This window comes from Polypterus senegalus, chromosome 5 (genome assembly GCF_016835505.1).
Source record: "Polypterus senegalus isolate Bchr_013 chromosome 5, ASM1683550v1, whole genome shotgun sequence".
In the NCBI taxonomy this organism is placed as follows: Eukaryota; Metazoa; Chordata; class Cladistia; order Polypteriformes; family Polypteridae; genus Polypterus; species Polypterus senegalus.
The window spans coordinates 172,513,298-172,539,429 of record NC_053158.1 but is presented as its reverse complement, the minus strand read 5'-3'; the positions used below and the strand labels follow the sequence as shown (position 1 = coordinate 172,539,429).

Genomic DNA, 26,132 nt, shown 5'->3' with positions numbered 1-26,132 from the left:
CATCTGTACTGCTGTCTATCCTTTACATAATGGAGAAAAGTTGTAGACCTGCATATGTTATCAATTGAGACAACCTAGCCTTTCACTAAGCTGTTCACACTAATAACTGGTTTAATACAAACAGCCTTCTGCATTGTGAATCACCTTCCACATACCCACTACTTAAACATAATAGAATATGTTGTGCCCAGCAAAATAAGTTTTTGATTGCAAAACCTTAATTCATCACTTCAGGGGATATTTTCCCCCACTTATTTACAAGGAACAAAATCTACCAGGATGTTGATGAAATTCACTGGCCTCTTTGTGAGATGCAACAGGACAGTTCTTGATATGCTGTACTGGTGGATATTGACTTGCAGCATTTCTTTCTTTTTTTCATGAATGTAGGTAAAGACTACAGTAAATACAATTACTGCAAACGAGTCTAAGATGTGTTGCAGGTATCATGTCTCTTGTATATAACTTGCACACTGACATACAAGCAAAAATACAAACCACAGTAAGAACAATGACATTACGTTATTTGTTAGATATGATGAATGTATTACACTGAGTTACTAGATTGTGGGTGTAACTTTACAGAAACATGTTGCTTGTTGAGAGTGTACTATATGTACAGTAGTTTTAAACATTATGATTTTGAGCAAGATTCCTTTAATTTTGGGAAAATGGTGCTTTTCAATTTGTATCAATACAAAGGTCCAGATTTCTTTTAATGCCTATATGGATTTCTAAACTGGGTTTTAAATGTCAGTAAAACAAGGAAAGAAAAAAAATGCTTTTTAGTTCAACAAATAATATAAGTTCTCAAGACTAGCTATATCCTTCCCACATATATGAAAACAGACTCAAAATTGCGGCAACAATGGCAGAGTTGTAAAATAATTACTCACCCCTGTTGGCTCAGGTACTATTAAATGTGTGCACTTCTTGTTCAGGGTCAGCTGGCACTCCCCACCATAAAAAGTTATCAAAGCCCACAGTGCATTACGGTCCTCTGAAGACATCTGAAATAATCATAACAAAAGGAAGAAGAAGAAAAAAATTAATCACATTTATTCCACCTTTAAACAAAATCTATGCCATTATTTGCAAAACATCTTTCCATTTCAAATAAACTACCCATTACTACTGATTTATATTTTAAACAGAAACAGCGTTTTATTTGTCTCAAGAGAAAATGTATTTACACCTTTCATCCATTTTTTTCTGTGTGAATTTATTTTTTTCTACTGACAATTCAAAAGAAATATAGACTTCAATATACTTCCAATATATTTACACTTCCTGCACTGCAATGAAAGACTCCACTTTTAAACGAATTTATGTGTCTCACTTAAGGACAATTTCTTTCTCATATGGAGTAAAATAAGCATTACAGTCTACAGATGTATTATATTACCAAAAATTATGACTTCTTTCTCATGGTTTAAAAAATGCACTGCATTTAGGGAAGAAATCAAGAAACAGAAAACCTAATTGAACTGAAAACCCAAGACCTGAAATATTATTAAAGGGTTAATGAATTAAAAGCCACAAAACCCATCAGAAAATATTTCTATAACTTTCAACAGATGTGTATTAAAATTTGCCTCTCTATGCATGTCCAACTTAAAAAAACACAAATTCTTGTTTTCTTGCTTATAATTTGTTTACATGACACCTACAGCCAATCTTCATCAATCTCTCCCTGCGGGAAACCCCCAGAAATAGGAAGGCCATCAGCGGTGCATTTCTTCTCTAATTAGGCTGCGAGATGTGCTCTCTTGTTGCTGGATTTATACTACATATGTAAACTAATTGAAAAAAATTTAAATACATATTTTTATTTTCCCTACTATTCCATATATCTGACTTTGTGTTGTAACAAATTTTGTGTTATGCAACTTAATAAATGAATGATGTATGAATTGGTGCCTGCTCATTCATGCCTGCAACGCATTAAACTTAAATAAGCAAACCAGCTGCAGTTGCTTCTATTCAGCAGAATAAGCAATTGGTCTAGGTTCGGACTTCTAATATACCCTAAGCCCTGTTCGGTCTCCAAAAACTAAACTTTAATAACATCACCACAGCAGACATCCTTTAAAATATTGTGTCCCTATGCCGCAATATATTTAGTACCAGTGAAAATTAATATGGAGAGCAAAGATGTTCAGCTAAATAAGGGCTATACTCAAAGGCACTCACCAATTAAAAGTTCTGTGTTATGAAAGTCCAACTAATTATTGAAAACCTACTCCTACACAGTAAGTAAGTATCCTTAATATTAAAATATACAGTACATACATGAATCAATACTATTTTTGCTTTGGTAGACCCCTTTAAAAATAACACAGTTAAGTAAGTTTCAAGATTGTTTCAAGGATTTTAAAAATAGCTGACATATTAATTTATAAGAGCAAACATTTTTGCAGAGTTGATATGTATGATGCACTTGCCATAAACTGAAACCAATACTTTTCATACGTGTTTTCCATTTCAAGATTAGCGCTCTTAGATCTGAGATTTTTATTGTCACATAGTAAAGCATAGTAAATTCTTTTGTGCCACAATTGCTGTGATGTATAAATAAATACAGTAAATAAATAGGAGTAGCAGAAGATAAACACATTAATAAACCACACAAACGCATAAATTCATTAAATCAATAAATACAGTAAATAAGAGAAGAACTAAAAAAGCCACATACAGTACAATCATACATAAACCAGAAGGTGGGTCCAGTAAACAGTGCAAGGCAGGAAGGATCAGGTTAATGGGTGTTCAATGACCTTATGGCCTGGGGAGGAACCTGTTCCTGAAAAGAGTGGAGTGATCGGTGGGGCTCAGGAAGTGCTTGAGAAAATTCTTAAGTGAAAACAGGGGATGAGCTTGAGGTGGGGCTATATAGTAATAATGTATTTGATGTGTGTGCTGACTGCGTGTTATTTCCATCGTCCCGCTTACTGTTCGTTATGTGTACGTCATCGAATGTTGTCCCCGTAAGTGCAGAAGGGGTGGATGAGACCCAGGATGGAAAGCACCTCTACACATTCAGTTATATCCGGCTCTTTACTATTTAAACGATCAGGAGGGAAAGAGGAGGAGGAAGGAGAAAGATGGAGATTTCATTTAATGACAACAGATCATCCTACTATTCCTACTATTTTTCACATCGAGCATTGTAACCAGTTTGTTTCTCATTCCGACTGGATTCCCTACAGCTCAATCATCGCCAGAAACCCCGGGGTTGGACTTCATTATCCACCATACGCCAAGGAAACACGGTGAGATTGTTCCATTTATTTGGGAGATTCAAACCCATCCAATTTTTCTTGATCAGTCATCCGTCATGTGTATATGTACATATATATGTGTGTGTGTGTGTATATCAAACCACTTGCCGCTGGGAGCCGTCAAGGGACACTACACTGCACGAGCAGCGAAATCACCCCTCCAGCCTCCATCCTGCCACGCTTGCAGCATTACCAGCTGCCCACGAGAACAAACGGGACAGCCGTGTTCAGTGAAACCGCTTGCTACCGGGAGCTGCCGAGGGACATTTCACTGAATGGGCAGCGAAATAGCTCCCCTCCAGCCTCCGTCCTGCCACTGCTTGCAGCATCCCCAGGCGAAGATGACAGAGCAGCAGTTACTGAGCGCATGCGTTGCAGCGGCCCGCTCGTATGTCGAAGGTTGGATGTCCGTAACCTGGGGACTACCTGGAGATAGATATATATATATATATATATATATATATATTTATTAACAGACACGCATTGTATATACATAAATACATACAAATATATAAAAAATTAGATCAGAAAAAGTGACCAATTTGATGCAAAAGCTACAGTCAAGTTAATGTGTTTATGAATAAAGCACAAAGAAACATTCTTTACTGCTATCTTTAATCAGCTTGACTTGGCGCAGTCTTACAGCTGGTACCCATTTAAATGGATGTCAACAGCAGAATTATTGATACTACAGTAGCAGTGAATACGAGAGTGGCACACAAACTCAAAATCTACCACACCTAAAAACACAGTTACATTACTTTTAGACATGCAAATTTAAATATATGCAGAAAATGTAATAGGTATAATTGATTAATTTATAAGATACTACAGTGCATCTCATATAATGTTGTTAATGGGTAACACATTGACCTTGAAAGACAACTAAATGCTCAATATGTGCTAACTGGGTTCTACAAAAACATCCATCCATCCATTCATTCATTTTCCTAACCCGCTTATCCAGGGCAGGGTCATGGGGCAGTGGGAGCCTATTCCTGCAATCATAGTGCACAAGGTAGGAATAACACCCGGGCAAAGTGCCAGCCCATTGCAATTTACAAAAACAATTAATCCCAAATATGCACTTAATTCTCACATCATAGATAAATTAGTCAACCATGATACACATATTTTTTTAATACAAGTTTCTCAGTACATACCTTTGGCAAACATGCTGTTACTCCATAAAAAACCTGTCCCGCTTCTGGTGAAAAACCTGCTACTCTGTGTATGTTATTAAAGAAAAATAAAACAAATACTTTTTTCCTTAGAAAGGCTTTTTTTTTTCAAAAATCTATTAAGTATAAAGCTCAAATAGCTAAATAATCGTATATACAACATTTCAAAGAGAATTTAATTTCAAGAATAATGGAAAACAAATTATTCATATTAATTTATTTTGGAATTTCTTGGAAGATCCAGAGACCTACCACATATTGCTGATTTGCACTGCCTTACTAATACAAAGCTAAGCTTCAGTCTAGTGCTTCACAAAAAGTGATGCCTGAAAATAATGTACAATTATAAGTAAAGAAATGTGGACTGGTCCTATAAATGAAGCTATCGTCCACTGTAAAACCACACTTAAAATATTTAAAGGTTTTGGTTTTCAAAATTGTAATCTACCTGATTGGGGAGCTAATAAGAAATATAATAAATCTGAATGTTAGAACTGCACACAACTTTTAGTTATAATTGCTATGATATCAATCAGCAGATGTACAGCAGTAGCATAAAGGATACGGTAGAAGATCTCCACATCGCACTGAAAGGATAACCCAGGACGGCTGAAAAGAAAAATAAAACAAAAAATTACAATCTCACATGAAAATACTTACAGTAAAATAATTATATACAAATGAGAATGGTTCTCCCATATTCCAACTTTATAAATAAATAATTCAAGGTAGAAAACATGTCTATTATTTTCAATAAACTCTTTTTATCAATGTTGGACCCAAAGATATCCCTAGTTGAGCCTACGTTATGATTACATAGTTATCTGGTTATTCTTTGAATACATTTATTTTCTACATTTTTTTTTTTACTTTAGATAAACACATTTGAAATAATTAAGAAGAAACAAGTGTATTAGGGAGGATGGCCAGCCTGCTCTCTCCAGTACAACTGTAATGCAAGGAGAATAAGCACAAACACTTGGTGCTGCTAGGGAAATTCTATTAATATAACACCATGACTATGTGATGTGGCCTAGACTCCCAGAAGCCGTCTTCTGCTTCTACATGGGAGTGATCCACTGATCTGGCTATGAAATCCCCACGCAGCTAGAGTCTTGTTGATCATAGATATGAAAAGAAAGCTGGACAACGGCTTCACTAAAGGAATGAGGGTAGGCCAAAGTGGTGGAAAGTGTGGTGTACAGAAGATGAGGTGTGGCAAGATAACTGAATTGTGGGTTGTAGATCAGCCACCCCAAGGAGTAAATATGGACTTCTATTGTCTAGGTAAGCACAGAGGGCATAGGCTTTTGTTATACCTTTTATCTGTTCCTATGTTACTCACCTTCTGTAATTAATCAATTAGTTTTAAGAAACACCCTTTAATTGTTACTTCTGCATCCTGTGGCATTGTTTGGGTTTGCGGATGGAGTAAGAGGAAACCCTACAGTCCATTATATACATAACATATATGTGAGAGAGTGTGTGTGTGTGTGTGTGTTCAATAATTCTACATACAAAGTATTAATATCGTGTGCATAAGTGACTCCCAAAATGCACTGCCATTGTTTCCCAAGCACAGACACCATCCCAGAGAATCACAAGCTAGCAATGATTTTCATAATACCTTAGGAAGTGGGAATGACAACATTTATATTTTCTAACTTCCTCACTGAAAATATGCCATCCAAAATACTATCCAAATGCATTTTGGACTTTTGGAAATGATCTAGAGCATCCTGTCTTAATGTACTGATAGTTGGTGGTTGGTACAGACTTTCCACCACGCTCATATCTAGCACCTTATACTATTGCAAGAAGTAAGCTTGCTCCAGTGAATTACCAGATCAAATTTAAGTGATATGCTTTTAATTTTTAAGGAAGTAGATGGTGGAAAATGTATGGTACAAGACAAAGTTTTAATCTAATGAGATGAACGTTGCCTAGATAATTAATGGGTATCTTTTAGAAAGGAGAATATCAAAATGTAGACCACTGCATACAGCAGGAATACTTATCCCTCTTGTGCCGTATTTGTTCAGATAATGACAGGTTAAATGTCAATTGTAATTTCTTCCTTTATCAACTACATTGAGGGCAACTACAGAGCAAAATACAGCATCTTATCACTGCATTAGCAGAACATAAACAAGATAATAAGATAATGCAAAACTGCCTATAAGGTAATGTCAGAATGTGTGTTTTTGAACTAAGAAATTGTGCAGACTGTTTGACCTTATACTGTATCTAAATGATATCCTAACATAAATCCTCCATACAGTAAACAAGCAAGCCAGACATGGTCTGAGACAGCAAACTAGCCGTGTAGAAACTAATAGTAAAAACACAGAAGAAAACTGTGGAACTTACGATAGCCTCATTAATGAGAAAAGCCCTGTGAAGAACAGCCCTTACAACACACTCTCTTCTGTAGCTCTGCCTTTTTATTAATTTCTGAGCGTCAGCCCCAGAAACTGAAATGTAATAAGTCATGGACCATACTGCTCTTCCCAAGGGCATCATACTCCGCCTTTAAAAATATTCACTATTATACCTTAACAACTGGCAAATCAAACACCTCCCGAGATTCTCCAACTTCTGGGTTGTCTCCATCTTCTGCAATAATGTGTGTGGCCAATGCATTGTAGGACACTTCTTTGGCTTTCCCAGTCTTCAGCAACTGCACCACCTTTAAAAAAATAATATGAATAATCAAAATATAAAAATACTTGCCATTATAAAAAGTGCAGTGGTTTTTTATTTAAATTAATGTTTATAGGTTGAAAGTAGGAAAAGAAAGAAAGATAGTACGTCATTTTTAAAATCAACATATAAAACTCATTTCTTTTAATTAAAACTGATGTCTAATTGTAATTTAAAAGTTTGAACTCACTTCTGTATTGTACAGTCAACTGTAACATGCAGCTGCCATTATATACCTGTATATATATATACTAGCAAAATACCGGCGCTTCGCAGCGGCGAAGTACTGCCTTAAAATTTTTATTAAGAAGAAAATTAAACCTTTTTAAACTGAGGGAAAATATACCAATAATTATTTGTTAAGGATCTCTTTGTATATTACATTGTGAGTTCGGCCCTCCGGTTGTAATATGACCAAGCTGTGCGCTGAGCTTAATCTTGAACATGCAATGTACAGTTGGCCATGTGAAAAGTAATCTTGCCTCAAATCTCACAGCTTGGATTGCTGCTCTCATAATCAATTTAAGTTTCATGGTTTGTTTCAATTACGACAGTATTTGCAGGACTTGTTGTGTTGAAGTGACATTCGGCATCTGTCAAGCATTCTAAGTATACAACCGGTTTCATTGATAACTTCACATCCAGCTTTTGAGAGTTTAAACATTCACAAACATCAAAGTGTCCACTACTGAAATCGTCACCTGTGAATCCAAGATGTTTAAGAGGCATAGGCAGTTGTTGAAAGGTGCAAAATATCTGGCCATTTCGGTACACTTGAAAGCGACATTCGAACAATTCAGCGGCAGCCATCAACTCGCATGCAGATCCATAGTTGAAGGGCTTAAGCATTTCACTCTTCTAGTGCTCCTGTGTAGTATAATTATCTCCTGTACCGTCATCAGTCCACACCTTGAACCTGTCCCAGTCATTCAATACATAAGACAGAATGTTCCTCCGGATATCAAGAGTGAGCCTGATACGGTCGTGCAATATGTAACAAAGAGAATTGAAAAGGTAGGTGCTATCTCCGGGCATGGAAACCACTCGATAAGTGACAGTTCTTTGATCAATGGTGATCACCTCGATAGACATGTTAATGGAGATGCGGTTGAAATGATAAAGGAAACGGGTACCTGAACAATGTAAACTAAGTCTAAAATACCTACACAATAACTATAATCGTAATAAATAAACAATAAAACAGCTGAGAAGCCGTGGATTAAATAAAAAGGCTGTAGTTATCAGCAGGGAGACGTGAATCCCGTGGCGAAGCAAGGAAGGGAATGTAGAGACTGGAGCGACGGACAGTCTTATATAGGCAGGCAGCCAACAATGTGGGAGGCGTTGGGATGGGGGACCCAATGCCGCCTCACACGGTGACCAAGCTGCAGGCTATGGACGTATATATGTACATAAGTAGGATTCAGTTAGCGTTGGGAACCCGCATACCAAATTTCTTGAAGATGGGCCCATAAGTAACAAAGACCGTTGAAAAGTTCAATATGGCAGCCGACAGTGGCATCATACCACCGAAATAAGTAAGTACATTGATTTCGGTTTGCGCAGGGAAGCCACCTACCAAATTTCGTGAAGATGGGGCCATAAATAAGAAAGTTCAACATGGCGGACGTTGTCGACCGTTACGTGTAGAATTACGAAATGAAACCTGCTTAACTTTTGTAAGTAAGCTGTAAGGAATAAGCCTGCCAAATTTCAGCCTTCTACCTACACGGGAAGTTGGAGAATTAGTGATGAGTGAGTGAGTAAGGGCTTTGCCTTTTATTAGGATAGATAGATAGATAGATAGATAGATAATATTATATATATATATATATATATATATATAATATAATATAATATAATATATTATATAATATAATATATATATAATATTATATATAATATATATATATATATATATATATATATATTATATTATATTATATTTTATATATATATATATATATATATATATTATATTATATTATATTTTATATATATATATATATATATATATATATATATATATATATATATATATATACAGTAATTCCTCCTCGATCGCGGGTGTTGTGTTCCAGACAAACGTGATAGGTAAAAATCCGCGAAGTAGAAACCATATGTTTGTATGGTTATTTTTATATATTTTAAGCCCTTATAAACTCTCCCACATTGTTAACATTATTAGAGCCCTCTAGACATGAAATAACACCCTTTAGTCAAAAGTTTAAACTGTGCTCCATGACAAGACAGAGATGACAGTTCTTTCTCACAATTAAAAGAATGCAAACATATCTTCTCTTCAAGCAGCTGTCAGAAGCAGAGAATGTCAGAGAGATAGAAAGAGCGTGACAGAAAAGCAAACAATCAAAAAATCAATACGTGCTGTTGGGCTTTTAAGTATGAGCACCAGCGATAAAGCAGCCGCAAAGAAGGGAGCAATGTGAAGGTAGTCTTTCAGCATTTTTTAAAGTAGCCTCCGTATCTTCTAAACAAACAGCCTCTGTGCTAACAGCCCTCTGCTCACACCCCTCCGTAGAGAACAGAGAACGTCAGAGAGAGAGAGCGCGCAAGATTAAAGCAAACAATAAAAAAATCAATACATGCTTTTGGGCCACCGCCGACAAAGCGTCCATATCCTCTAGGCAAACAGCCTCTGTGCAAACAGCTCCTCTGCTCACACCCCTCCGTCAGGAGCAGAGAACGTCAGAGAAAGACCGAGAAAAGCAAACAATCCGCTCAGGTAGCACATCGTTTATCATTGAGGAGATTTAGTTAATATGTAATACATGCTCTGATTGGGTAGCTTCTAAGCCATTTGCCAATAGCGTCCCTTGTATGAAATCAACTGGGCAAACAAACTGAGGAAGCATGTACCATAAATTAAAAGACCCATTGTCCGCAGAAATCGAACCAGCGAAAATCCGTGATATATATTTAGATATGCTTACATTTAAAATCCGGGATGGATTTCCCCATTGAAAATAATGGAAATCCAGTTAATCCGTTCCGCACCCCCAAAAATATCAACATAAAAATCAATTTTCCTAACAAATAACACTGATAAATAAGTGTGGATACACTTTGTCTACTGAGCATTATGTGATCATAACTGAGCTGATGGTTCTTCTCTCTCGTGCGCGTCTCCCTCTCCTTATCTCTGTTGCTTGCTGGCTCGCAACCCCCCTCTCTCTCTCTCTCTCTCTCTCTCCTTATCTCTCTTGCTCGCTCGCCTCTCTTTCTCTCCTCTTGAGGGTAAAGAAAAGCCAAGCAAAATGACACATTTTATTGGCTAACTAAAAAGATTACAATAAGCAAGCTTTCGAGGCAACTCGGGCCCCTTCTTCAGGCAAGATGTAATCAAAGCTTGCATATTGTAATCTTTTTAGTTAGCTAATAAAAGGTGTCATTTAACAGCTTTAATCCATTCATAATGGCTAACACGGTACAACACCCTAGTACTTCTCCTGAGGGCAATCGTCTCCTATTCTCCGTCTGCATGTCCGCAATATTTTTGGATACGCTTATACGGCGAACTGCTACAGCAAAAAATAATGAAATCTCAAGCGCACAAACGCGTAGATCCTCACGCTACGGGAGAACAAGGAACACTGTGTGAGCCGACGGGCTGGCAACGTCAGTTTGGGTGAATCCCCGAGTCGAGGCGGATTGGGAAACGCGTCATGCATAACCACAGCCTGGCTCGTGGCTCGTTGCTGGGAGCCAATGCTCGTATTTAGATCCAAATTTTTCGCTCATACTTTCCTCTTATCTTGAATTTCTCGTATACAGAGGTGATCGTATCTAAAGGTTCCACTGTGTGTATATATATATATATATATATATATATATATATATATATATATATACAAACTTATGGGATATTAATCTGGTCAGTTAAGTAGCAGAGGGGGTTGTTAATCAGTTTCAGCTGCTGTGGTGTTAATGAAATTAACAACAGATGCACTAGAGGGGCAACAATGAGATGACCCCAAAACAGGAATTGTTTAACAGGTGGAGGCCACTGACATTTTCCCTCCTCATCTTTTCTGACTGCTTCTTCACTAGTTTTGCATTTGGCTACAGTCAGTGTCACTACTGGTAGCATGAGGCGATACCTGGACCCTACAGAGGTTGCACAGGTAGTCCAACTTCTCCAGGATGGCACATCAATGCGTGTCATTGCCAGAAGGTTTGCTGTGTCTCCTGCACAGTCTCAAGGGCATGGAGGAGATTCTAGGAGACAAGCAGTTACCCTAGGAGAGCTGGAGAGGGCCATAGAAGGTCCATAACCATCAGCAGGACCAGTATCTGCTCCTTTGGGCAAGGAGGAACAGGATGAGCACTGCCAGAGCCCTACAAAATGACCTCCAGCAGGCCACTGGTGTGAATGTCTCTGACCAAACAACCAGAAAGACTTCATGAGGGTGACCCAAGGGCCCCATGTCCTCTAATGGGCCCTGAGCTCACTGCCCAGCAGCATGCAGCTCGATTGGCATTCGCCATAGAATACCAGAATTGGCAGATGCACCACTGGTGCCCTGTGCTTTACAGATGAGAGCAGGTTCACCCTGAGCACGTGACAGAAGTGAAAGGGTCTGGAGAAGCCATGGAGAACATTATGCTGCCTGTAACATCATTCAGCATGAGCAGTTTGGTGGTGGGTTAATGATTGTCTGGGAGGCATATCCATGGAGGTCACACAGACCGCTACAGGCTTGACAAAGGCACCTTGGCTGCCATTAGGTATCAGGATGAAATCCTTGGACCCATTGTCAGACCCTATGCTGGTACAGTGGCTCCTGGTGCACGACAGTTCCTGGAGGATGAAGGAATTGATACCATTGACTGGCCACCACACTTTCCTGACCTAAATCCAATAGAACACCTCTGGGACATTATGTTTTGGTCCATCCAATGCCACCAGGTTGCACCTCAGACTGTCCAGGAGCTCAGTGATGCCCTGGTCCAGATCTGGGAGGAGATCCCCCACAACACCATCTGTCATCTCATTAGAAGCATGCACCGATGTTGTCAGGCATGTATACAAGAACACAGGGGTCATACAAAGTGCTGCATACAATTTTGAGTTGCTGCAATTAAATTTTGGCAAAATGGACTAGCCTGCCACATAATTTTTTCCTCTGATTTTTGGGCGTCTTTGAATTCAGGGCTCTGTAGGTTGATCATTTTCATTTTCATCAAACGATGTGGCATCCTTTCGTTCCTAACACATTACCCAGTCTATATCAGTATAGATATCCAGGAGGATTTCTTTTTCCCATTGAGATCTGATGTGTTTTCAAAGTGTTCCTTTAACGTTTTTGAGCAGTTTATATATATATATATATATATATAATCATTTTAATGTAGGTAGATCATTTCGACGTGGTCATTTTAAAAGTAGCTCACAAGATGAAAAAGTGTGGGCACCCCTGATATATACTGTATATACTGCTCAAAAAAAATTTAAAGAAATTAAAGCATTTCTGGATCTGGCCAGGACTTGAATGGGAGACCATCTAGGGAAAGTTTAAGTTGCTGCTGGAAAAGCTGTTGGTGAGATCTGCAAGAAGCGCTTGCCTTGTGGTCTGTGTGTGGATCCCAAAGTCTCAGTGTAGTGACAGACATAATGTGCTGATGCCATTCTTTTGGGAGACACACAACCAAGGTCCTGACTCTCTGTGGTCATAAAATATCCCCGGACATCTTTCGAAAAAGAGTAGGGTCCACACCAATGTCCTAGCTAAATTGCTAATCTTAGCCTAGTGTTTTCTAGTCCCCTAATCATCCCATGTCCCTAATTACCTAACTGTCTCTCTCTCCTCCCTTCATCCCCTCATAGCTGATGTGTGGTAATATTGTGGCAAATTAATGGCTACTGCTGCATATTGGTAGTGTTTGAAGTGGCTTCCCATTGTCTATGTAAAATACTTTGAGTAGGTTAGAAAAGCACTATATAACTGTAATTAATTACTATGTTACTATGTCTGCAATATCTCTACCTCCTCCCTATTGTTGGGGAATAATCTCACAGGCTCCCTAAAATAGCAAATATACACCAGCAACTCATTTGTCTTGATAATGTTCATTTGCACTCAGCACATTACAAAGTCCCTGAATACCTTTCTGTATCTCATCTCCACTGCTAGTATTCTATGCATCCCTGTGTGAATTTTCTCAAGGTAATCCAAAAGAAAATGCCATAAACAAGCATTGCTAACTCAATCTGGAATGTATAGACTAGAATGGGTGTGAGTCGTTGTGTGTCCTGGAACTGGCTAGTGCATGCTTTCTGCCCAATACTGGCAGAATATGCCTATGTAGGAGTGCCTATGTCTCGGTCTTAATTCGTAGGACCAGGCTTTGTGTGCATGACAACCAATAAGCGCCCACCCAGAAATACTGTACAATGCATATAATGCAGGGATGAAAAGTAAGGTACGTGGGCATGTTGGACTTCACAGAGAAGCTCATGATGCCTCATGTTTTACGTAACATAAGAGAAGTTAAGGGTGGAAGAATCAAAGATTGCAGCTAAACTCCCTGTACCTGTAAACCCTTCAAACAGAACTGGCTCCATCAAGCAGCATATTATTGGTGGTCAGAAAAAGTGGTGAGCATGTGATTGTTTGGAAAGGCAAAACTGTGCTAGCAAGCCGTGATGAAGTTGAGCATTTTGACATCCACAGTGATTTCTACTCAAATAAACTGACACACTCAAGCAAAGAGATCGGCAACTACAGTCAAATTTGATGTACCATCCAATTAGTTGTCATGTAATGTGACAAACTTAACCAAATTATAAATTACTGGCTAAGCAAAATAGTTTTGAAAGCAGTGTAGCTAACTACCAGTCAGAATTAATTTTAATCTTTGACATTTTTCATTTGTTAAGGGCAGCATGCATGCATTCTTCTGGCTTCCATATGATTTTGAGTAGGTGCAGGATCGCTTTGGTATGACTTTGCTTGATGTGGTGGAAAAACAAATATTTACTCAGAGTTAGTGTTCATGAATTCACTTATCCTCATAACTTAACACTAAAATCTCTGAAGCCTTGGACAGAGGAAGAGGCAGGTTCACTGTCAAGTCAAGTCAAGGAGCATGCACTGGTACAGTGCATTGTCTCACCTATCACACAACGAAACAGCTCGGGATCCCGGTTGGTATCACCCCCAGGCAGACCCACGGCCCAGTCCCGCCCTCCAGAAATGACCCTCTATCTGCCGTAGGCAGGTGTTACGTGGGTGACTCCTTGGCCTGGTTCAGCCACTCGAGTCCCCAACAATGAGGATCTTACAAACCGGATCACCCTCGGGGAAACGCACCACATGGCCTTAGTGCCGTAACTGACGCTCCCTCACAATGCAGGTCAGGTGCCTCATTCGGAACTCCATGAGCAACCGCTCATTCGACACAAAGTCAAACCAACGGTACCCAAGGATTTTCTGGAGAGACACAGTACCAAAGGAGTCCAGTCTTCATCTCAGGTCACTGTATAACATCCATGTCTCGCAACCATATAGCAAGACTGGAAGCAGCAGGACTCTAAAGACTTGGACCTTTGTCCTTTTGCATAAATATTGGGAGCGCCACACACTACTTTTCAGCCACCTCATAACCCCCCATGCTCTCCCAATCCGTCTACTGACTTCACAGGAAGAGTCACCAGAGACATGAATGTCACTGCCAAGATAAGTAAACCTCTCAACAAGGTCGACACTCTCTCTGCAGACAGACAAACTGCTGATGGCTGTGCCCAAGAGGTCATTAAAGGCCTGGATCTTGATTTTTATCCAGGACACTCGCAAGCCCAGACACTCAGACTCCTCACTCAGTCTTTAGAGAGCCTCCATTGACGCCGTGATGATCATAGCATCGTTAGCAAAGTCAAGATCTGTGAATCTTTCTTAACCAACAGATGCCCCACAGCCGCTGGACCCCACGACCTTGCCCAACACCCAGTCCATACAAGCATTGAAGAGAGTAGGAGATAGAACGCACCCCGATGAACCCCAGAATCAACTGGGGAAAACGGAGAGGTTCTGCCTCCACTCTCCGCACAGCACTCACAGTACCCGTGTATAGACCAGCCATGATATCCAGCAACCTCAAGGGAATCCCATGAACCCTCAGGATGCTCCACAGGGCAGTGGAGTCGAACGCTTTGTGAAAATCGACAAAGGCTGCACAGTAACCCTGCCGATATTCGCATGATGTGGTTGATGGTACACTTCTTAGGCGTAAAACCAGACTGTTTCGGTCACTGGTAGGTGAGCACCGGCACCAACAGCAGTGTTATCCCCCTGTAGTTACTGCAATCCAGGCGATCACCCTTCTCTTTCCAGATAGGGACGACAAGTCTCATTTTCCAGTCAGTTGGGATGATGCCAGGCAAGTCGGTTTTGTGTAGATTGATATTTGAACTTGGGTTTTTACTCATTGACAACAGAAAGTAAATTGAATGTTTTTTTTTTTGGATATATCACTCTATTATATTAAAAAAAAACTTGGGAAGAGACGGGATGTGACCTTCTCAGCGGGATACTTTCACATCCTGTGACCCGGGTCCAGAAAAAGACAAAGAGTAGATGACAAAGCAGAACTCCATAAAGAATTCAAAAACTTTACCGCGATGTACATGTAAAGCAGGTTATAAATAATGGAAGTAGGAAAATTCAAAAGGCTCAAAAAAATGATAGTAAAGATCACAAACAAACAGAAAATATTACATCAGTGAAATAACAGAACAGCGAAAAGAGATCGAATAGTGTTCGAGGATGTCTGGGGGAGAAGACAGACAAGGCAGTGATACAAAAAGATAGCTGCTGTACAGGCTTTTACATGTTCGAAGTGCCGCACAAGATGCAGATAACGCGGCATGGCAGCAGCAGCAAGCCAGCAGATGATCGAACAAAGAGGAGGTTAAAAAAATATATATATATATATTTGTTTCCCATTGTATCACCGTTTAAGAGGGGTTTCGGAGGAGAGGCTGCATCTCCTTGGGGTGCATTCAGCCCATCTCTTCATAATGGCCGGGGGTTGATTTGGGGGTTGGTGGCAAAGCCCCTTAGTCTTATATATTAAAGTCTACATGTGGAAGTGTGTGTGTCTGTCTGTCTGTCTGTCTGTCTGTCCCGGAAGGAAATGAGAGGTGGAGTCGGGGTAAGGGCTCCACCTCCAAGGATAAACAAGCAAGGCCAGCACATCGGCAAAGTGAAACCTCTGATGAACTTAGCCTCTAATACAGAAGTGAAGCAAGCACATCGGCAAAACGGTATCCCTTTTAATTTTCCTCCCACTGCTAATACACAAGCAAGGCAAGCACACCAACAAAAGGTAACCTCCGAAGAAAGATAGTCACTTAGCCACTAATGCACAAACGATGCGAGCATGTTGCCAACGCGAAACCTCCAAGGAGACAGATACCTAACCTAGTTCCTTTCAATCAACGGACATCTCTACATTTACATTTTTTTACTGATGATTTCAATAGTTTCTTGGACCCCGTGGTTTTTACAGTATGGGCTTACACAGCTAGTTCTTGAATAAAAGTGCACTTGTTTTCTTGTACCTTTTGTGAAAGTGTTTATTTGATATTTGGACTTCAGCCTTCACACATTGTACACTTCACGTTGGCATTTTGTCATTATTACAGTAGGATGAAAAAGTTTCTGTTTTAGTTATGTGTTCAACATTTCTTGCTTTGCATTTCCTGTCATCCTACATTTACCCAAATCATTGTAGACAAGGAACACACATGAAATGCATGTATTCCAAATAACAATACCTGTATATTATTGACCCTATACAATTCCAAACACCTCAATGCCAGATAGTCCGAGTTGACTTCAGCTGCCTTGGTGGGAGGATGAGTGGGGAGGCTGCCTGCAGCTCAAAACCAAGACACTGATGAGGAGGTGCGAGGAAATTTGAGGTGGCCCGGCATTACAACTTTTTTCGTAGGCTTCAAGGATTTTAGAGTTAATTATCTGTTGGGAGACAGAAACTAACGAACAGTATCAAGCACTAGGAGGGAACCAACTTTGGGACAGTGCGCCGCTACACGCTTATCCACTTGTACAATCCCAACTATACCTGCCTAGCAAATCTGTAGATGTCAATCAATCAAAAAAATCTTACTTTTTTGGATGCAGGAACAAATCGATGTGCTCAGAGAAAGCCTTAATCAGATAAGTGACTGGACGAATATTATATAAGTGACTGGACTAGGTCAATACAGCCTGCTAGAGGAGCAAGCTACTCTTGCCTCTACTGTGCCACCATTCCACCTGGATATAGTTACTTGGCTTGAATAATGGCAAATTACAACTGTTAGTGTAAAAGTGCTTTTGCTCACTCCAGACCCACCAAATGGCAAGTCTTCTAGTTTTCCAAAGGATTCCAGTTAAATCTGTGTGCAAACTCCACACAGAAGGTACTCCAGTTGGGAATCTAACAGGGGCTAAAAATCTGTGAACTGACGTTTCTATATATGATTTGAAAAAATTCATGATGTCATTGATACAGTGCATACAAAATAAAGTGCATTCTAAAAACAACAGTAACTGACTCTTTTGATACCCACAGTGGATTGACAGCCTTCCAGCAAAGCCAATTTAACTAATTTAAATTAAAAATTAACACAGTTTGTACGGTGGCAACACTTAGCATACAGCTGGAATGAACTATGGATAACTTGCCAGTCCATTGCAGGACTTCTCATTCATACTGAACAAACTTTGAGTCACCACTTGACGTGCACATCTCTGGGATGTTGTAGAAAATATGTGAATCCATGGAAAACTCAGGTGAACCAAAAATGAGCAAGCAAACCTCCAGGCAGACAGTCAATTTGAAGCCTGGACTCTGGTAATGGGAGACCGCAGTGCTGAACAATAAATGTTTTTTCTAAATGTTACTTTTATATTTTAATGGTCTTCTAATATTATTAAGAAAAAAAAGAAAACAGGCTCTTGGCACAAGGAAGCTAATAAAAAGAGATAAAAAATGTTATTTATGTAAACAGAGTTTTGTAAGAATGAGGCCACAGAGGATTCTCTCCCTTTCAGTCTCTAATGTTTACAGAGATATGTTTAATTTCCTCCCATACTTAAATACTGCAGAGAATTAAATGTTTAGATAAAGTTATTCTCCAAGATGGATATGAATTAATCAAAACTTTTTCTAGTATCTTTTTGGTACATACTTTACCAAAGCTTTTTAAGTCAATTTTGAGTCAAAGAGGCCAAGTCACATACACACATGGTTCTATTTCTCAGACGGGGCCAATTTGTAATTGCAAATTAGCCTTACACACAATTTTGGGGATGTGGGCGGAAACCTGGAACACCCAGAGCCCATGAAGACGAATGAATGAATTAATAATTAATTAAATGCATAGCACTTTTCTACAACAACAACAACATTTATTTATATAGCACATTTTCAAACAAACAGTAGCTCAAAGTGCTTTACATAATAAAGAATAGAAAAATAAAAGACACAATAAGAAAACAAAATAAATCAAATCAACATTAATTAACATCGAATAAGAGTAAGGTTCAATAGCCTTCTAACCTACTCCAAGAGATTAACACAGAAAGTGAAAAACTACTTTATCTATCACCAATGTGCAGCATTCACCTGTATGATGCGACAGCATCATTCTTGAACTATTAGGTGGTGAATGGACAAGTCTGTGGTGGGCAATTTCGTAAAGACATTGGGAAACACCCAACTATTTCTGAATGGCTCCCATGGATCTTTTATGATTACAAAAAGTAAGGACCTCAGCATCACATCTCATCCGAAGGATGGTGCCATTTTTACAGCAAAGTGTCCCTGTCACTGTACTGGGAGATTGGGATCCACACACAGACGACGAGGTAAGCGCCCCATCATGGCCTTAAAAACACTCCTTTTGTACAAACTCCAATTAGATAAAAAAAACTGGCATGGGTTTTGAACCAATGATACTTGATCTGCGAGTTAGAAACTGCTAACCACTGTGCCACAACTACATTATAGCATAATGTGATACTCTTATACTCTCTGTGCTGGCAGCACTGGGTACAAAGCAGGAAACAGTCCCAGACAGGCTTGACCCCTTCATGCACACACTTACACAGGGCCAATTTAAAATTACCAATTAACCTAATCTGCATATCTTTCATGATGGCACAGTGATGCAGTGGCAGCATTGCAGCTTTGGATTAAGGAGACAAGGGTTCACATCCTGAATCCTCCCCGAGAGGAGTCTGCATGTTCTCCCTGTGTCTGTGTGCTTCCTCTGGGAGCTCCGGTTTCCTCCTACTGTCCAAAGACATGCAGGTTAGGTGAACTGGCGATCCTAAATTGGCCTTACTATGTGGTTGGGGAAGGCGTGTGTGTGTGAGAGTTTGCCCTGCGATGGACTGGCGACCTGTCCAAAGCTTGTTCCTGCCTTGCACCTTATGCTCCAGCAACACCCCGTGGCCCTGCTCATGGCTAGGCAGGTTAGAAAATGACTACCTGACTGCACACCTTTCGGGAAGTGGAACTAAAACAAATGCATCCGGGGTAAATCCATAAACACATAAGCACAAACTCCACATGGACAACAACTAGGCACCAGTTTTGAACCAAGGATGTTTGATTAATCAGGTGGCACCACTACCCAGTACCCCACTGCGCTACCCTATGTTATACAGTACTGCATTACATTATGGTACACAAATTATGAAATACATGTTTGATATCCCAAACTGTCAAAAACCTAAAACTGATGAAAAATTACTGAAGAGGTCAGCACATTTTAAAATAGCAGAACCAGATAGATAGATAGATAGATAGATATTTGTCCCAAAACACAAATGTAGCTTTTTACAGAAACTCAAAAACTCAATGAATAATTATAACAAACCACAAACACCCTCTTCAAACATATTTCAGAATACAGTAATCCCTCGCTACTTCGCGGTTCACTTTTCGCGGATTCACGACTTCGCAGGTTTTTAAATATAGTAGTAGTATTTCCTAGTCTAAGAACAACAAAACAAGTTCGGTGACTAAGTGCGTTGTAACACGGACTGTGATTGGTAAATGGGAGGGAGACGACAAATCACAGCTTCCCGCTTTCTAATCGGGCCCGTGATTGGTGCTTTGACTGATGCCCAGATCCCACAGCACCTCCCTTTGTCTCTCTGTCACGGCCATTTCGCTTCAAGCTTTCTCGCCGAGCGGTTTACTTTACACTGTACTGTGTGTGATTTTTTTGTAGTTTCTTTGTGTTGAACTTCGCTTCAATTTTCACCCCCTGCAATGGCTCCCAAACGTGCTCCTTCTTCCAAGGCTGGTGCTGAGTCTAAACGCCAAAGAAGAACGATGACGATCGCTGAGAAGGTGAAACTTCTGGATATGTTGAAGGAAGGGAGAACGTTCGCGGCTGTGGCTGCAGACTGGCTAAGGATCTGCAAGAGTGATCACAGGAATGGGACGACGATATGGTTCGATCGGTCCTATTATGCAACAAGATCGACGACGTCATGACCGCCTACAAGCTGCTCATCGACCGAAAAAAGAAGCAGCGGTAGCATCTGCCGATCACAATGTTTTTGTAGCCTCGCAAAAAAGAGCCAGTTCCTACTACTACTACGGATACACCTTCGGAAACCGTGGAAGAGGTGCCCCAGGAAATGGCACAGCCGTCTGAAGAGACGTAAAATACAGTCATTGGCTGCGCAGTAAAAGTCATCATCACCTTCATCGTCATCATTTTTACTGCACAGCATATTCATCACCATCATCACGTCATATATAGGTACATGTACTTCGCTATACAGTAACTGTAAACTTATCTACCGATTTCATATTGTTTAACAGTTGTCCCTGTTATTAATAGAGAAAAGGGTGGGTTGTAAACAGTACAGGGAGGGTTTAAAAACGTCCAAATACACGTTAAATTATTAAATAAATATGGTGTCCCTACTTCGCGGAAATTCAATTATTGCGGCCGGCCTTGGAACCTATCTCCCGCGATAAACGAGGGATTACTGTATGTAAAAAGAAAGAATAAGTTTGCTTAACATAAACTTTTAAAATTCTTGCTAAAGATTAAAAAGGAGCAGTCACAGCGAGGCAATATAAAGCAGTTTCGACATTTGAATGAAGGAGCCCCAGTGGCATTTCTTGAAACACTGCTGTTAATAATCCAGCGCAGACTAACATCATATTTAGTCTTATTGCAGAGTCTCCAATAAAACTGACAGCAAGGTTTCCGGGAATTGAAACAGAAAAACACACAGGGAGAATATACAAACTTCACACAGAAGACAGAGCCACTAAAAATCAGAGGAGGATTCTAGTAATGTCTGGTGTTGTGCTGTGGTTATGGACTTCGACTTTAAACTGTTAAGGCTGTGAGCTCAAATCCTGTTACTAACACAGTGTGACCATTAGGAAATGACATCACCTGCCTGTACTCCAACTGGGACAAAAAGCAAAATAAAAGAAATGCAGCCTATTAGATTTCTCATTTACTGTACACCACACTGGATAAAGGCGTTAGCCAAAAAATAAATAATAATAATGTGAGGTGATGATAGCAGTGTTACTCAAATACAGGTAAATACAATAACAAAAGAAACACAAAACTGTCTGTTTTTCGTTTAATTTCCAAAACACGTTGGCACGTAATGGGTCTATTACAGCGGTTGCCAGGAAAAAAATGATTGCTCCAAGTCTAATCATGTCATACTGCACACACGCATCTTGTTGTTACATTCGTGATACTTCACTTGTATTTCATCCATCCATTTTCCAACCCGCTGAATTTCGAACACTGGGTCACGGGGGTCTGCTGGAGCCAATCCCAGCCAACACAGGGCACAAGGCAGGAACCAATCCCAGGCAGGGTGCCAACCCACCGCAGGACACACACACAAACACACACTAGGGCCAATTTAGAATCACCAATCCACCTATTTTCACCTAAATTCCACCTGCATGTCTTTGGACTTTGGGAGGAAACCGGAGCACCCGGAGAAAAACTTGTATCTCATACTTTACTAAATAAAAAGGTTTTCAATTGCTGTCCCATACATAACTTGACTCGTGGTAGCCAACTTAAGTAATAACATTCAAACAAACTGTTAACAGACACCAAAATCACAGGAAGTAAGAATCACCCGTATTCATTGAACAAATCGCTTTTAAACAAGAAAAGCAGCCGCTAATGCTTAAATGAATGTTCAGATCTAGCATCTGCACTATTGATAGCACCGTATGTTGTTCAACATACATTTTACTTGCTTAAATGACAAAACGTACTATAAAGCAACTCCTGGCTAACTTAGTAATAAAGTCTTAAACAACTGCTGTTATATAGCGGTAGTAAACAGTTGGGGGGCAGGGAGTCAAAAGGAGAACCGAGGGTACAAACATTTGATTACAATACAGCCACTTCAAAGAAAAGGTTTCGCCAATGGCCTGCTATTAAAGAAAAGAAGCGAAAAAACATTTCCAAAATACTCATTTGAAAGAGTCTTTTGCACCAGCTGTAAAATATGCAACACGTCTCTTGCACGTTTAAAAGCGAATCACACCCCCCAGCCCTTCATAAGGTTAGCTGATATAGAGCACAATCTAGCAGGAAGTCGATTCTCACAACATCCTCCGGAGTCGAAGTAAGTATGTCTATGCGTTCAGGCGCAGCTCAGAATTTGGCAGGCAGTTTCAGAGTTAGCTAATGAGCAGACATGAATTAAGTGCAGATTGCATAGGGTTAAATGAAACTCATCGACTTTCTTTTCCATGAAGGGTTTCAATAGGTTAACGTTTTCCGATTCCATTCTAGCATTCATTTTCTAGTACAGATTTGAGATTCGGAGGCCCAGTTGCTTAGGGACAAGCCAGCCTACCGTCCGTATATACATAAACTGCATTTTCCTAAACCGTCCAAGTGATAAGAATATTAAGCACAAATTGTAATTATCCAACAAGGTCGTGTCTCCGAGTAATCAATCACAACTACTGTATATAGTTATTCAATAGCATTAACATGTATTTACCTTTGGGTCAATATCTCCCACCACGTAAAATTTCACATCCTTAAACAACTCGTCCGGTACAGTCAGATCTGGCTCTGTCATATTTCGAGCGATTTAAAAATAAACGGAGCAAGACACAAAGTTAAAAATGATAAACAGAAGATAAAAGTTAATGCTCCCTTTCCCTCTTCTCCAACAACACCCGCCAAACTATACAGAGCGCGCTCTCAGATGTCAAGCATTTGCAATGTGGGGAAGTGTATTGTCGGCTGCTCTTTTGTGTTGAAATTGTTTTATTAAAAACTATTTTTCTTCCACGAAGTCATTTATAACCATCGTGTATCTATATTAGTTTTCCACTGTGACCAATTAGCTTACACGTTTCCGGTGAAAGTGGTTTCAATGTATTTCAACTGTTTTAATATATTTACAGCAACCCCTAAAAAAATATGAGCCGTTCCAAAAAGTGGGCGTGGTCAGAATGTATTTCCCTCCCATTCCAACAGCAGCTCAGGCGCGCTTTTTTCTCAGCGTTGTGTACAGTCCAAGCATAGTGAGTGCAGCAGGTAGGTATCTGTGGTAAGAGGACCTGAAGCACTTACTCGGCTATTTGAAAATATTGATATTTTATGCGTTTTACGTAGTTGCGTGGGTAGTCTCGTGAGATAATTGGTGATCGAGGCTTCAGCACATGTCTAAAAAACTTATTTTTTTCTAAGATTGGAACATATGCCATCGCGCAGTAAAAAGGTAACTAAGTAGCAATCGCTGTAATAATCCAGTGCCGACTTGCGACATCAACCTTTTACAGTTAATTGCTTCCAAGCTCCAGCTGCCCTGCGACCCGGCCCTGGATAAGCGGGTTAAGAAGATAAATGGATAATGTATCGGTGTTTATTTGATGGTTTAAGCCCAGTCTCGCATATCGTGGACCTGGGTTCAAGTCTTGGCTCAGCCGTCATCTGAACTTATGTAGTGAAGCGCTTAAACGTGTAAGACTTAACTGCCAAATATAATCACTCTCCTTGTTTCAATTATTTAAGTTTAAAGTGTGTGTGTATTTTCAGGACACTGCATATTTGTTTGTTCAGGTTTTTATATAAGCATCGTTACTGCTGCCAACGTGTCAGTCATAGCATTGCTGTTTTCTTACATTGAATAAATGAGTAAAATTCTCACACTAAACTTTAAACTAATAAAAAGCACCTAATATGTTTTCGTTTATTTGTTTTCGTTTTTCTGTCCACCCTGGCCATCGGACCTTACTCTTATTCTATGTTAATTAATGTTGACTTATGTTTATCTTTTATTGTCTCTTCTATTTCTCTATTCACTTTGTAAAGCACTTTGAGCTACATTTTTTTTTATGAATATGTGCTATATAAATAAATGTTGATTGATTGATTGATTGATTTAAGTGAGTGTGCAAGTGAAATAGATTCATGATACTGAAGAATTCATTTTAGTTGTTTAGTTGTAGTTTTGCAATTAATACAATTTTGTCTTTTCCCTTTTCTGTTGGCACGTGTACTAGATTATTTTCAAGGAAGATAATGAAGTTAATTAAAACAATGAAATCCATTAATATAATTCTTATGTAAATAATGCTTCTTAATGTGATACGCAATACTCATTTTCAGTAAAGCCAATTTGGGTCAGCTGAGTAATGGCACCATAATACAAGAATCATTTTTGAGTCAGTGAACAAGTGATATGCATTGCTTTAGAAAACTGCTGATTTGCAGTTGTAATCCCACTTTGACTCCAATGAGTAAAATAAAGTCTAACAGCCTGGCATTTCCATGCAGACTGCATTATTTATAGCTGTTAATAACCTCCTTATGGCAGTAGATTTATAGTCTTCAGGTCTCCTCATTTTATTATATCTAAATAACGCTTTAGCCACTGTTTATCATGACATTTTACACCAAACTCTAAAACACATTAAAATTTCATGTTAGTGCTTTGGCATGGTTGTCCTCTTGCCTCAATGGGCGGAAGAAATATGTTGCCACAAATAAACAGCAATTAAGTCACTCTCTCTAGAGTTCCTCAGGGTTAACACCTGAGCTAATCTTATTTTAAACTATTTGTTATTCATGGGCAAAATCTTATATCAGCATAATCTGTCCTTTCATTGCTATGCTGAAACCAATATTTATTTTTTAGACTTCTCCTGATGCATTGCCACAAGCAGCTCTTAAGTTTGAGTGACATGGATGAGTGACAAATACCTCCAGAAAATGTGGAGTAATTTTTATGAGCTTTCCTTGCCAAATATAAAATAAAAGAAAAGCACTGCCCATGTTACTGGACAGTATGTTCCTTTCTTTTCTTTGGTTACAAACTTCGGACTTAAAATTGACCTAATACTTCCATTCCAACAACAACATGTACTGTATATCCATAGCACATTTTTATATACAGAATTTAGCTCAAAGAGCTTTACAGGATGTCAAGGAAATAGTTACAAGAAAATAAAAACATTAAATTAGGCAAGAATAATAATAAACCTATAATAAAAAATAAATCAACAGGAGCTTACATAACATATAAATGATTAGTACAAAAGTAGAGTCCTTACATATAATGTTGTATTCTAAGTCTTTAAAACTGAGTACAATGAGTTCAGATGGCCAGGAGAATATCCATCCATCCATCCATTTTCTAACCCGCTGAATCCGAACACAGGGTCACGGGGGTCTGCCGGAGCCAATCCTGGGCAGGGTGCCAACCCACCGCAGGACACACACACACCAAGCACACACTAGGGCCAATTTAGAATCGCCCATCCACCTAACCTGCATGTCTTTGGATTGTGGGAGGAAACCGGAAAGCCCGGAGGAAACCCACGCAGACACGGGGAGAACATGCAAACTCCACGCAGGGAGGACCCGGGAAGCGAACCCAGGTCTCCTAACTGCGAGGCAGCA

The 26,132-nt window shown here is 39.5% G+C and overlaps 1 protein-coding gene across 1 annotated transcript in view; it reads right to left on the bottom strand.

Moving 5' to 3' along the window:
- paxip1 (PAX interacting (with transcription-activation domain) protein 1) overlaps positions 1 to 23,443 on the bottom strand; it is a 99,242-nt gene extending 75,799 nt beyond the window's left edge. The window contains exons 1-5 of the mRNA XM_039753632.1: positions 23,221 to 23,443; positions 7,017 to 7,151; positions 5,028 to 5,071; positions 4,445 to 4,508; positions 897 to 1,010 (exon numbers count right to left, since the gene is read on the bottom strand). Of these exons, the coding sequence (XP_039609566.1) occupies positions 897 to 1,010; positions 4,445 to 4,508; positions 5,028 to 5,071; positions 7,017 to 7,151; positions 23,221 to 23,301 (438 nt within the window). The 5' untranslated portion in view covers positions 23,302 to 23,443. The remainder of the gene's footprint in view (positions 1 to 896; positions 1,011 to 4,444; positions 4,509 to 5,027; positions 5,072 to 7,016; positions 7,152 to 23,220) is intronic.
- Between the last annotated feature and the right edge of the window lie 2,689 nt (positions 23,444 to 26,132).